This window comes from Scyliorhinus torazame, chromosome 2 (assembly GCF_047496885.1).
Source record: "Scyliorhinus torazame isolate Kashiwa2021f chromosome 2, sScyTor2.1, whole genome shotgun sequence".
NCBI classification, from domain to species: Eukaryota; Metazoa; Chordata; class Chondrichthyes; order Carcharhiniformes; family Scyliorhinidae; genus Scyliorhinus; species Scyliorhinus torazame.
Window position 1 is genome coordinate 47595278 of NC_092708.1, and position 14834 is coordinate 47610111.

The window sequence follows — 14834 nt, forward strand, 5'->3', positions numbered from 1 at the left end:
TTTAAGAGAAACATTTCTAAGTGTCATTTTGCCGCAATTTGCGGGGTGTTTCTCGACGGCTGCGTTGACGAGATCGTGGCCCGTATTTAATTGGCTGTCTCACTGTCTAATACACCAGACTCGTGCCTCAGCATCTCACCACTAACAAGAGGACGCTGCTTTTAAACATTCCCTCAGCACTTACTCCCAGTCAAGAAACGACAATAGCAGTGCGCCTGCTCCTCACTTTGGGAATGCCGACCTGGCCAGGCTTCTCGACGCTCTGGATGCTAGACAGGCCATTCTGTACCCCGAAGGGGTCAGATGATCAGCAGCAGGGTGGCCAATACCGCCTGGGAGGCAGTGGCTGCGGCTGTCAGTGTGGGCAGCATGACCAGGAGGACCACAGTTCAATGTCGGAAGAGGACCGACGACCTCCACAGAGCTGTAAGGATAAGTTACCACCTCCTTGCTGGTATCAGTTCCGCTTGCCACCCCTCAGATTCCCACCCCCACCCCCCAAAGTCACTAGCTAACACCTCGCACCCTCCCCACACCTGATCTTCGTGCTTGTTCCTCAGAGCCCTCTAGCGCCCATCAGTACAACCCCTTCATGTCCATGTGTGTTGCCCACACATGCCAGCTGCTCTGGACCCCCCTGACCTCTCAAGCATGCGGCTCACATTGCCCTCTCTTTGTTCCCGCAGGAGAAGATAGCCCATAATGACCAGGAAAGGGCAAAGACGTGGGAGTGGCGCGGGGGCAGAGTAACCTGAGGTTCGAGTTCTCACCCCCTATGAGGAACAGGCCCTGGAAGTCGTGGGTTGTTTAAGGAGAGAGCAATCACTGACAGCGAGGTTGGCCTGTTCCGCAGAGGTGAGCTTTCACTGCCCCTTCACCCAGATGTCTCAAGCGAGATATTCATATCAGACAAAATGATCCTACCCTCTCACTGACCACATGTTCATTCTCCTGCAGGATCTCCATCTGATGGGGCCTATCCATCCATAGTCATTCCCTCCTCTGCCACCAAAGAGACCACCTTGGAGGAGAGGTCCGGGGAGACCACCATCGATGTGTCACGGCTATCATCCCCACCTTCCACCGCTGCAGAGACACACACCTCGGTGGGCAACATTAGTGGACATGTTTCTGGGGCACAATCTGATGAGCACCACAGAGTTGCTGATGTGCATTAGGTGGGGGCAGGACCCTCCAAGGGAGACAGCACTTGGAGGTCGGCTGGATCCCAGGACACAGCTGAATCCTAGGACAGGGTTATCCCAGAGCTGATGCAGATGATGGACACAGCCGTGAGATTCAGGAGGGGATGTTAGCAACATTCCAGCAAGTGAATAGCTGATTGGAGGAGTCCCAAAGGCTACAGGTGCAGGAGATGATGCCAACAGTGCATGGCACCGAGACCAACACTGCCAGGATGGCGGCCACAGTGCAAAGCCTGGAGCACAGTATCCCTATCTTGTGTGATGGTGCCCAGGGCGTGGCTCAGTCTGTGATGACCATGGCTGAGGGCCTTGATATCATGATGGATATGTTCCAGACATAGGTGGACATTGCCAAGGCACTCCAAAGTATGACCCAGTCACTGTGGAGCATTGCTGAAGGCGTTGATACCAAAGTGCAGTCAATGGGGATCTGCCAGGACTGGCAGAGCCAGATCACGGTGAGGCCTCTGAAGCTTATTCCAACTGTGCCTCTGTCCCATGGAGACAACCCCCCCCCCCTCCCCCCCCCCCCAAAGGCCCTATGGCACTGTTCGGGAGGAGGAAGTGCTGGAGGCCAGCCTGGGGCCTGCCACCAAGGTGTCGACGGCGGTCTCCAGTTCTTCTGAGTCCCCCCCCCTCTTGACAATGGTGCATCTCAAAGGCAGCATGCAGAACAGGCTGGCACAGTGACACCGGTAAATCAGCTGGGGCCCTTTGGCTCCGGGCCCTCCAGAGGACCTCCACCAAGGGCATCAAAGGCCCCAGGGTGCGGAAAGCAGCAGGCTCATTCCAACTTTGATGTGCATCCTGGGGACACACCTAGATGTAGTATTGGACCACGAAAGATCAAGAAGGGAGGATCACTGAGTGGGCACTGGGCAGGTGGGGGTGAGGTGGCACTGTAGCTAGGAGGAGTGGAAATGTTAAATATTCACAGTAGAAACATGTTACACCTGATACATGTGAAGATTCTTGTCACATTAATCTTCACAGCGGGCTTGCCTGCATCCCCACCCCCTGTTGACCTCTGCTCCACCCCCCCACCCCTCTCCCGGGCACTGTGGTCCAAGAACAAATGCCCTCAATGCTGACCCCATTCAGAGGATGTGTGTGAGTGCTCTGTCAGCAGAAAAACAGGAGCCAGACTTTTGTAGAAACTGAGGAACGCCAGAGCATTCCTCACAGTGAGTGATCATCACTCTCCTGCTTTGTATATTCACCCGCTGACAGTGCTGACACAGGCCCTTCACCCTGGAGTGATGTTACACAGACCCTGAGAGGGTGGGACAGGGTAATCGGACAGTGGAAATGAGTGGGGAGAAGGGGGATGGGAGGCGGGGGGATTGGGGAGAATGAGGGCTGGGGAGTGGAAGGGGGATTGGGGTAAGAAGGGATGGATTCGGGGGGGTCAGGGTGAGCAAAGCCTCATCCTATGAGAATCAGGTGAGGTTCAGGCCCTCCCTGGTCCTCCGGACATGCCGGACCCTTGCAGGGAAACTTGCAGGCACCTCCTGCAGCTCCTTACGAAGGTCATCCTCCAGATTTTCCTGATCCGGATCCTCCTCCTCAGACGAGGCCGCATGTCGGGACCCAAACCAAACTATATCAGTTCATTGTCACAAAAAAACCAACCACACAATATCACCCCTCACAGGTTCCTCAACAGAAACGGAGGATAAGACTGAGAATGTGTTATCATGTTCAGAACTTTGTCGTAGAAATGATCTGTCCATCAATATGTTAATTGTTCCACATATCAGTGCCATTCTCCATCCAGGAGGCGCACTGTGCAGACCCTCCCACATGGCCCAATTTCACCAGAACCAAATCCTGACATCCACATATTCCACTGGCGCTCAAGGTGCAGTTGAACAGTCTTGACTTCCGCATGTTTAACCCGCGGTGACAGGCCTGTTACACACAGCATTCACCATACCAGCAACAAATGCATCACCAATCTGCAAAAGCATTTCTTCAATGGTGTTATCAGGTGGCCCATTTGGGTCAATGTCGCGCACCAGGTCCCACAGTGTCTTCTTGCTTCAAACCGGATTGCCTTCAGACTCATACGTACACCTGAACCGGGTGTTCCAGGACCCAGGTATCTTAGAAACAATTGTCCTTTTTTCCAGATACAGAAAAGGAAGAAAACATCAATAGCAGCCTCCAGGCATTTGCATCCACAAGAAGGGGCAAGCGGGAAACATAACCTGCAGTGGTAAAGTGCTCTCACAACTAACAAGGCCAATTCCTCATTAGCAATAGCTTTCTGCCGTGCAGCCAGAGGCTGCTCACAGTCAAAGGGAGTTAAAGTGACCTTTAGGACAGAACCAAGAACAGGGCTCTGTCCTGGAAGTGCTTGGTAGGACAGACGGGCAGCAGCGGTAGTTGCCCCTGTTATGGGTCTCCACAATATTTAAAGATGGCTTGGGTTTGGATACCACCCCCCCCCGTGCCCCCAAGCACTGGGTGGGGCAGCAGCCCCAGTGCCCTTGAGCTGCATGCCAGGAAATGGAAATGGCTACTCACCTCTTCAGTGCCCCTTAGCAACCATTGCGACAGTTTCACATTTTTAAAAAGTACTAAACGATGCCCGTGTGATTTCTCACTGGGGAGCCGGTTAATTCCCGGGACGTCGTCGCATTCGACTTCAATCTCGTTAATAGGGTTAATTGGTGTGATCCAGAACTCACCACTGGGAATGTGCCGAATAGATAACAAACTGGTTTGTGATCGGCTCGAATCCTGATTTAGACATGTTCCGCTACTTAACTGGGCACAATGCAGTGGTTAAATCGTACCCACTATTTCATAAAGTCAACAGTAATTATGCAATAGAAAAGTTGCCCGTATATGGTCACTAACAGCAATGGATTTTAGTCTCAAAGTCACATGGCCTGCCCTATAGTGCTCTGTATATGTGTGCAGCATAAATACACATAGCAATCTACAATATACTATGCAACCATGTTTATTTACTCCTGCTTAACATGAAGTACACAGGTGGAATTGTGATGAAAAAACTTGGCACTCCAGTCGGTTGACTATACATACGATAGGTGAACGAATAGCTATTACAAAAATGATTGACTTAATCACCACAGGTAGTCACATAGAGTGCAGGTGCCAGCAGACCTTTTGCTGTTTGTACTTTTTAAACAGGGAATGAAGTATAATCCGCTATTGCAGTGCAATAGGAGTGCGGCAATTATTAAATCTATATATTAATTACTGAAATTAGTACTCAGTAAAAATAATCTGAGTCACAGGTTTGGCAAATAAAGCACTTACGTTGTTGCATGTATGCATGATGCATTTTTTCATTAGTCGTACTGTTTGCATTAGCAAAGCACAATGTTTACATTGCAAAATGTGTGATCAATCAAATAAATACACCAAAACAGTAATCTGTTCCTTCAAAGCCTTTCCAAGTGTTGTCCATGGGGAGTATTTGGTTACTTTTAGATTGTTGCTTGACATCCAGAATTATTAAAATGTTGCTTCAAAGGTCATTCCAAAGTAAAGGGATTGTAATGGCAGAAATGAAAGGGCCTTGTTGCAAGTGGTGATTCAATTAGAAAACAGAGGCTACAGCAACTTGCTGTGTGAAACAGTCCTTTGACTCATTACTTGCTGAATATCTTTTGTTGAAGGTTTTGAATCGATTTTGACAATCTAATTGATTCCAACTCGACTAAATAAATTCTGACCAGCCAAATTCCTCTTTGTTCCTTCAATAAACTGTAAGAGGCGCTATGCAGCTCTTTGTCAAATGACCTCACCCAGAATGTCCCTTTACCTCACACAGTAAATGACATTGGTTTACACGTAATTTGGTAATGAATCATTGTGCACAGAAAGGCCCAGCTGGCATCTTGGCCTTGGGTAGATTAGGAATCCAGTTCCTGAATTTATTTTCAGGATTTCCAAAGCCAAAGGTGGGTTTGGATTTTTACCAAGGTAGTGAATTTTGCAAATGGTCCAAATCACACAGTGTCCTTTGGAATGACAAAACTCTAGATTTTCAATGGAGGCAAATGTATAAAAATCAAAAGATGTAAATTAGTCCGGTTTGAATTTGTAATATTTTTGCCCCATATCCAGTGACAGAAGGGTACTGAGATTGGTCACATGCATCAATTATAGTTCTGTGTCCTGACCCTGGCTACTGCACTGAAAGAGAGTCACTTAGGGAGGAACATCATAAAATAGATTTGGATGGAGAAACCCATTTGAACCATGTGCAAGGTTCCAGAATAACAGCCCAACTATCAGGTAAATAGTTCCCAGTCCCTATCTGAACAGGCAACCAGCATTTCAATTTAGCATCTCATGCAGGAATCAAAACTTGAGTAACAATGCAGCACTGTCTCAGTATTGCTTTAAAAGTGCTGGTCTCTGCTGAAAACTAATCGTTGCATGGAATCTCTGATCTTCTGGACAAGAGCAAGGGTGAAATTAACTGCGAGATGAGCTGGCAATCCCACAAGGCTAGTGGTTCAAAATGGTTTCAAAGGGAGCTGCTGGGGTTTTTTGTTGTGTCTAATAGAGGGTGTAATTATTGAAACGAAAGAGCGGTATGGTGGCGCAGTGGTTAGTACTGCTGCCTCACCGCGTTGAGGACCTAGATTCAATCCCGGCCCTGGGTCACTGTCCGTTTGGAGTTTGCACATTCTCCCCGTGTCTGTGTGGGTCTCACCCCCAAAACCAAAAAAAAAAGATGTGCAGGGTAGGTGGCTAAATTTCCCCTTAATTGGAAAAATTAAAAAAATATATATTGAAACCAAACTGGGGGTTTCAGCCACTCTATCATTTTGGGTCCGTTTTGAAATGGATGAACTCGCCTTCTCAGCTGAGGTAAACCTGTCACTTAAAATATGTGAAGAGGACTATTATATTCTATTATGAGTGTCTATCTATTTTCATTTCGTTTTGCCCATACTTCCAAATGTCAAGGTGGTTGCCAAATTAGAATGATAATCTTATTATGTTATTATTATAAAGTTCAACCACAATATCATAACCAGTTTGCCAAATATTTCTACCATTAACAACAACTACTTGTACATATATATATATAGTGCCCTTAAAGTAGTAAAATACCTCAAGGCACTTCACAGGAGGATGAACAAACAAAGAACAAAGAACAAAGAACAAATACATGTACAGCACAGGAACAGGCCCTTCGGCCCTCCAAGCCTGTGCCGACCATGCTGCACGACTAAACTACAATCTTCTACACTTCCTGGGTCCGTATCCTTCTATTCCCATCCTATTCATATATTTGTCAAGATGCCCCTTAAATGTCCTTATTGTCCCTGCTTCCACTACCTCCTCCGGTAGCGAGTTCCAGGCACCCACTACCCTAAACAAACAACATTTTACACATCATCAGTGGTTGCAGCGTTTTCTGAAGTTATTTCCAGCGTTTAGTGTTTTGCATTTTGCTTCGTCCCCATCTTTCTTTCTCCCTTTTCTTGATGGTCTTGCATAAGACCAGAAGACATAGGAGGAGAATTAGGACACTCGGCCCATCGAGTCTGTTCCGCCATTCAATCATGGCTGATATTTTCTCATCCCCATTCTCCTGCCTTCTCCCCATAACCCCTGATCCCCTTTGTCCCGTTCTCCTCATATCATGCCATCACTCACCATGCATGCTTGAGCACATTATCTATACTGGCACGTTAGCACAGTACAGAGGGAGTGCTGCCCTGTCGGCGAGCTTTATGTTTTGAATGAGGCTGCCTTGTTAAGTGAAAGCAGAAGAAAACCCCATGGCGCTGTTTAAAGGGCAGCAGACTGCAACAGGTTTGCTGGCCAATATTTCTTACTCAACCAACATGTAAAAAAGATATTCTGGCCATTACCGTTTTTCAGGGCTTGCTGTGCACAAATTAACCGCTGCGTTTCTTACACCATGAGGTCATTAAATGTGTGATGTAAATGAAAATTCTTTATTTAGCTTGATTATCCCATTTATTGCCCAATACGTTGTGACTGGTAAAAGTATTAAAACATTGATTTGCAGGCTTCTTCAAAGGGGCTGGTTTAGCACTGGGCTAAATCGCTGGCTTTTAAAGCAGACCAAGGCAGGCCAGCAGCACAGTTCAATTCCCATACCAGCCTCCCCGAACACACGTCGGAATGTGGCGGTGAGGGGCTTTTCACAGTAACTTCATTTGAAGCCTATTTATGACAATAAGCCATTTTCATTTCATTCTTCAGATTATCAATGTTTGGTACTTGCATTATCATCACTTGAGCTATTGCCAGTTCTGCCTCTTCCCCTCCCCTCTTCTAAAGAAATAATGAATAGTACACCAGGATAAACAGTTAGCAACCTTGCGTCGGCAGATTACAAAGTTAGTGGGGACCTCTGAGGAAAGATTGAGCAAGCCTGGCCAATAGTCATTGAAGTTTCAAAGAATGTGAGGCAACCTTATTGAAACAAGTTTCTGAGGGAGCTTGACAAGGTAAATGCTGAGAGGATGTTTCCTCTTATGAGGGAATCTTGAACTCGGGAGGGCAGTTTCAAAATAAGGGATTCCCCATTTAAGATGGAAATGAGATGGGATTTCCTCTTTCAACTTTGGAATTCACTACCCCAGGGGGCAGTGGAGGCTGGGTCATTGAATGTACTCAAGGCTGAGTTAGACAGATCTAAAGGGAGTCAGATTATGGTGGGCAGTCAGGAAAGTGGAATTAAAGCCACAATCCAATCAGCCATGATCTTACTGAATGGTGGAGCAGACTCAAGAGGCTGAATGGTCTAACCTCCGCTTCTATTTTGTATCTTCTTATGGTGGCTGAAACATATATAAATCGGTGAGTTTGCTATCTCTTAAGTAGAGGTTAAGGTTTCCCATAGCAAGGACTTCCATGTGTAGAAACGACTGGCAATCAAATTTTAAAATTCCTCAGTTAGTTAATAGTGAAAACTTATTTCATGAAATCTGTGAATCTGACATGCCTCGCCTGAAACGTTTGAAGATGTTTGATCACTTGTGTCAGATATTTAATCTTAAGTGAGTATCAAATCTGCTGCTCTCTCAGAGGTAAATGGAAGCAGCCAAAGAAGATGTTATTCTTTCCCACCCACTTGGAACCTGGGGCGGGATTCTCCCCTACCTGGCGGGGCGGGGGGTCCCGGCAGGATGGAGTGGCATGAACCACACCGGCGTCGGGCCGCCCAAAGGTGCAGATTTCTCTGTAACTTTAGGGGCCAAGCCCTCACCTTGAGGGGCTAGGCCCGCGCCGGAGTGGTGGGCACGCCGCCGACCGGCGGGAAAGGCCTTTGGCGCCACGCCAGCCGGGGCCGAAAGGACTTCGCCGGGCGGCGGAAGTCCGCGAATGCATGGGAGCGTCAGCGGCTGCTGACGTCATCCCCGCGCATGCGCAAGAGGGTGTGTCTCTTATGCATTGGCCATGGTGAAGACTGTGGCCGAGGCGGAAGGAAAAGAGTGCCCTCACGGCACAGGCCTGCCCGTGGATCGGTGGGCCCCGTTCTTGGGCCAGACCACCATGGGGGCACCCCCTGGGGCCAGATCGCCCCGTGCCCCCCACAGAACCCCGGAGCCCACCCGCGCCGCCTAGTCCCGCCGGGAAGAGGTGGTTTGATTCTCGCCGGCGGGACAGGCATTCCAGCAGCAGGACTTCGGCCCATCGCGGGCCAGAGAATCGCTGGGGGGGGGGTCCCGCCGACTGGCGCGATTCCCGCCCCCTCTGAATATCCAGTGCCGGGGAATTTGGCAACCAGCGGGGGCGGGATTCACGCCAGGCCCTGGCGATTCTCCGACCTGGCGGGGGGTCGGAGAATCCCGCCCCTGATCTCCTTTTGACAGGAGGAGTGACAGGTACCATCGTCTCAAGCTGATTCATATCTATCTCACCAGTTGATTTGGGTGGTAGCAGCATTGTCTGGATTAGGAGTGCACTGGAGCAACTTTTACTTGAGAAAAAAAATCAAAAGTTAATACATGTCATGGGTACAATGCACAATGAACGCTTTGATTAATTCCACGCAACTGCCCGTCATTTTGCATCCAAACAAATCTCAGCCTTTCTGTGAAAAGAAACCAAGCAGATGGTTCTGAATGAGTCAAATATTTGGATGTATGGGAATCTCGATTCAACAGGGTGAATTCTTCTGTTCCTACATCAGGATGTAGAGAAAAATTAGTCAGGGCCCCTACAGACTTGTACTTTTCACCGCCTAGCTTTTCTCCAGATGTTGTTAGATCCGACCGACATGTCAGCTAAGGAACCAGTAAACATGCCCCAATACCCTTACTTTGTTGCCCTTAATTGTCTCCTGTTTGCTGAACAATAGTACCACTGCCAGTGCAGCACACCCTCAGCACTGCACTCAATATCAGCTTGAAGTAAATCTAGTTTCCATGACAATTCACTCTGTTGTCTCTCATTCTGTGAGGGCTACTGCCCGACAAGTCACAGCTTCACTTGCAGGAATTCCAGAGTTAGGATTACATCCTCAGCTTCAGGGGAACTCTTTTTTTTTTGATAACTCGCTAAATTTGCAGTATCCCACCTCTCACTTGTAAGATTGAAAGTGGTTCTGGGAGTTGGGCAGAGGGGGCAGGGAGGAGACAAGAACCAGGACCGTTCTTGTTTTGCAAGAAGTCCCCAGTGTGTGAAAAAATAGTGAGGAAGACAGGGGATGAAAAACCCTTACACAAGAGCTTCAGAGTTCAAAGTGTCATGATATTCAGATAAACATGTTGTAGATATTGCACACACACATTCAGCTGCACTCAGTACACATCTATATTTATTACCACATACGCACATATTCTTGTAAAAAAGGGGGATGTCATGATATTCAGATAAACATCATGGTGCAAACATACATACACACTGATGGACAGATCAACGGACCAATCAACACACACGCAACATCACAGCCAATCACAAGCAAGAGCACACGCACTATAAAACGGGGAACACCACAGTTCCCGCTCATTCCAGCAGGAGACAGCTCAGGGTACAGAGCTCACAGCAAGTCACTCAGCCATACACCATGTGCTGAGTGCCTCTCTAAGATAGTGTAAGGGCTGGGTCCACAGGTTAAAGGGTAAAGAACGAACCACAGTCATAAGTTTACAGATGTTGTTATTGATAGTAATAAAACAGAGTTGTACCATCTGCAACCGTGTTGGTTCGTCTGTATGGCGGAACACCCAACATGACACAAAGGTGAATGCCATTGTTGGTTCTATGGTTGAAAATACTTTTTAAGACTTCTGTGTGTTCTTATTCATTGTTTAAACTTTTTTTATTGGAGTTTCAGTTGGAAAATTTGTAAATAATAATTTTCTTTACCCGATCGTTTGCATGTTGCGTAACCTCAGAATACTGATTCTGTGCAAATGTTTGATGTTGAATACTCATTTCTTTACCATGTTAAGCGATAAACAACTTATAAGTATTGGTTTCTGGCTTCGAATTTTCAGAATCTTGCACTCCTTCAAAATCTCTTCCTAAACTTAAAAATTGCGTACATTTTCAACAGAAAACAGTTTAATTAATATGAGGAAAATTAGAACATTATAACCCTTCTTTACAGCATATAAGATATTTCACTGTATAAATGTATCATACAAAAATAAATACTATGTTAGACAATGCTGTACATGAAAGCATAAAATAGCACCAGCTATACAACAAGCAGGAATAGAAGACTGAAGCACGTTAAAGTCACTGCAGACTGAAACAAATGTCGAGATGTTTGATTGATAGGAGAGAGTGTTGCAAATACTGCCTGGGACGTGTTTCTAGGTAATGGGAGGTTGCAGATTGTCCCTTCACAACATGAGGTGCAGATCTGAAAAAGACAACATCGAACATTATTAGGTTTATTCGGGAGGGTATTTTCTTCCTTATTTTCTGTAACCTCTCGTACCATTAGACATAGACATCGAATTAGACAGAGAATTTACAATGCAGAAAGAGGCCATTCGGCTCATCGAGTCTGCACCAGCCCATGGTAAGATCATCCTCCCTAAGCCCACACCTCCATCCTATCCCCGTAACCCAGTAACCCCATCTAATCTTTTGGGACACTGAGGACAATTTAGCCTGGCCAATCTACCTAACCTGCACATCTTTGGACTGTGGGAGGAAACCGGAGCACCAGGAGGAAACCCATGCAGACACGGTGAGAACTTTCAGACTCCACACAGACAGTGATCCAAGCCAGGAATCTAATCTGGTACCCTTGTGCTGTGAAGCAACTGTGCTATCCACTGTGCTACCGTGCTGCCCAATAAACAATTATTTGGCGCAGGAGAGAGAACAGCTTGTGCAAAAGAAAAATTACCTGTTTCGATGTGGCACCCCTTAAAACCTGAGACGGCACAGTGGTTAGCACTTCTGCCTCACTGCGCCACATGACTGTCTGTGTGGAGTTTGCGCTGTCTCCCCGTTTCTGCGCGGGTTTCCTCTGGGTGCTCCAGTTTCTTCCCACTGTGCAGAGATGTGCAGGTTAGGTAGATTGGCCATGCTAAAAATTGCCCCTCAGGATCTAAAGATGTGCTGGTTAGGTGGGGTTATGAGGATGGGGCGGGGAGTGAGCCTTGGTACCCTCTAACGTCTGTACTCAGAGAACTTCCAGAAACAGCAAAGATGCTGCACAGCCGATCGCCTATTTCCCAAGCAGTTTCGACAATCATTGTTTCAGAGTTCATTTGTACTCTAACTGGCTTGAAAGTGCCAACCCCCATCCCACACCCACCCCGGGCAAAAACTAGAGAAAATAGTTCCGCCAAATTTTAATCCCCCCCATTCCTGTGGAGAGGTAAGGGCGGGGAGGTTTAACCTATTTGTGGCAATCCATCTGCCTAATCCTCGCTGGGGCACGCCAGTTTTGCAAGCATGGCCTAGTGTGCTGTCGATGATCTCGCACCAGCCACAAAGGAGCAGCCGATCAAGGATAGGGCTGAAAGGTAAGAACATTGGTTACATGAGAGGTTTCTGTGAGAGCCAGGAGGGATGGGGGTCCCAGCCCCAAGGAGAAACCTGGGACCCCGAGGTTCCCTTTCCCAATCGCAAATGCTTACTAACCCCCCTCCGCCCGAACCTATTTGACAGCTGAGGCCTGTTATCACCTGTCCCTGGCGATGGGTTCTCGGTGCATTCGCCTGACTCCCATTCCCCCTCCCCTCCTGAAAACAAATTGCCTGCGGGTTTGTGCAGGAACCAAGCCCAATGTGTTACCGTGAAGCCCAGGCGTTAAACTGGCTTGGGCCTAAAATTGGTGAGTTGGGGCGAGCAGCAGGCCCCAGGTTCACCTTTCAGCTCCAATTAAAATGGTAGATCTTTTTTATTCAGCCACAGGGTAACAGTTATTGAAGCAATTGTGGAATATTTTATTGAAATAGGAATGTGTAACAGCACCTATTCACCTTGTTTCCTTCATTATCAGGTTCCGTGCACCCAACAGATAAACACTCCTCCAGGGAGACACATCGTTTTGTGACCAATGAACTGTCACCCTTTGCATTCATTTTGTGCCTTGTGTAACAGTACAGCGTTCCTGGGAAAAAAAGGAAGAACAATCCAATTATGGGAAATTCCAAATGCTCTGATCAAATCTGGGACAGTGCAGCAGAACTTGGGGTAGAGAAAAATCTCCAGAGAACTGGTAACCAAAGGTATAACAGGACATGGGGCAAAGCCAGTTAATATGCAGGCTGGGATTTTAGCTCATATTGTCATCCCGCTCATACCTCAAGGCAAAAACTAGGGAAAATTGAACACTCTTTCCGTCTAATCATAGTCTCAAGGCAAGTACAGGCTGGGGTCCAAACTGTCCACCACATCAACTGTATAACTGAGCATTGCTTGGTAAAGAAAGGCAAGGGTTTAGCCAGTACACCGTCTCCCAGTCTAGTAGCTGGGTGTTACAACAATAATGGAGTTGCTGACTCATCACAGTAATGAATTAGGACATTTTCTCTTTGGCCGGGACTCCAACGTCATGGCGATCACAATGGTGACCATTGTGAGGAACATCCAGCCGGCAGTGATTTTCCCAAAACTGGCCGATGAGTGGCCAGCGGGCAGGCTCACAAACTAATTAAGGATGGTGGGCAGGCACTCCAAGATGGAGGAGCCAATAAGAGGTCAGTCAAAACTGAAGAAGCAGAAGCCTGCGGTTCAGGTGAGTGGGTGTCTTCAGCAATTGGACTACTATTGTGGAGGGGAAACCCTTTGAATGAAGCATAGCTGTGGCTAGGAAGGCAATTAGTATTCCCCCCCCCCTCTGCCTGCACAAGAGGCTGACTACAGCCAAGCTGGCCTAGTCCACAATGCCGTGGGGGAGCCCAATGGCTGACAGGAAAATTCAACAGCCTCTGGCAAAAGGCTTTAATAGGCCTTTGTGTCACTCACTATCGTGATATGAATTTTTATGCCCATCTGCCTCTCTGCACTCAACCCTATTGGGGCCTGAATATCCTGACCTCTATCAGTTAGAACAAACAAAGAACAAAGAAAATTACAGCACAGGAACAGGCCCTTCGGTCCTCCCAGCCTGCGCCGATCTGGATCCTTTATCTAAACCTGTTGCCTATTTTCCAAGGATCTACTTCCCTCTGTTCCCCGCCCGTTCATATATCTGTTTACTTGCATCTTAAATGATGCTATCGTGCCCGCCTCCACCACCTCCGCTGGCAAAGCGTTCCAGGCACCCACCACCCTCTGCGTAAAAAAAATTTCCACGCACATCTCCCTTAAACTTTCTCCCTCCCTCCTTGAAATCGTGACCCCTTGTAATTGACACCCCCACTCTTGGAAAAAGCTTGTTGCTATCCACCTTGTCCATACCTCTCATACTTTTGTAGACCTCAGTCAGGTCCCCCCTCAACCTCCGTCTTTCCAACGAAAACAATCCTAATCTCCTCAACCTTTCTTCATAGCTAGCACCCTCCATACTAGGCAACATCCTGGTGAACCTCCTCTGCACCCTCGCTAAAGCATCTACATCCTCCTGGTAATGTGGCGAACAGAACTGCACGCAGTATTCCAAATGTGGCCTAACCAAAGTCTTATACAACTGTAACATGCCGATTCTTGTACTCAATACCCCGTCCGATGAAGGCAAGCATGCTGTATGCCTTCTTAAACACACTATCGACCTGCGTTGCCACCTTCAGGGTACAATGGACCTGAATTCCCAGATCTCTCTGTACATCAATTTTCCCCAGGACTCTTCCATTGACCGTATAGTCCGCTCTTGAATTAGATCTTCCAAAATGCATCACCTCGCATTTGCCTGGATTGAACTCCATCTGCCATTTCTCTGCCCAACTCTCCAATCTATCTATATTTTGCTGTATTCTCTGACAGTCCTCCTCGCTATCTGCAACTCCACCAATCTTAGTATCATCTGTAAACTTGCTAATCAGACCACCTATACCTTCGTCCAGATCATTTATGTATATCACAAACAACAGTGGTCCGAACATGGATCCCTGTGGAACACCACTAGTCACCTTTCTCCATTTTGAGACACTCCCTTCCACCACTACTCTCTGTCTCCTGTTGCCCAGCCAGTTCTTTATCCATCTAGCTAGTACACCCTGAACCCCATACAACGTCACTTTTTCC

The 14834-nt window shown here is 47.4% G+C and overlaps 1 protein-coding gene across 6 annotated transcripts in view; it reads right to left on the bottom strand.

Moving 5' to 3' along the window:
- Positions 1–4160: 4160 nt before the first annotated feature.
- lypd6 (LY6/PLAUR domain containing 6) overlaps positions 4161–14834 on the bottom strand; it is a 340700-nt gene continuing 330026 nt past the window's right edge. For 5 of the 6 annotated variants that reach the window (XM_072471187.1, XM_072471215.1, XM_072471196.1 and 2 more), the window contains 2 exons: positions 12629–12759; positions 4161–11049 (listed from right to left, as the gene is read on the bottom strand). In XM_072471187.1, the coding sequence (XP_072327288.1) occupies positions 10882–11049; positions 12629–12759 (299 nt within the window). In that variant the 3' untranslated portion in view covers positions 4161–10881. Of the gene's footprint in view, positions 11050–12620; positions 12760–14834 lie in introns of all 6 variants that reach the window. The other variant, XM_072471222.1, reaches the window with a different exon arrangement.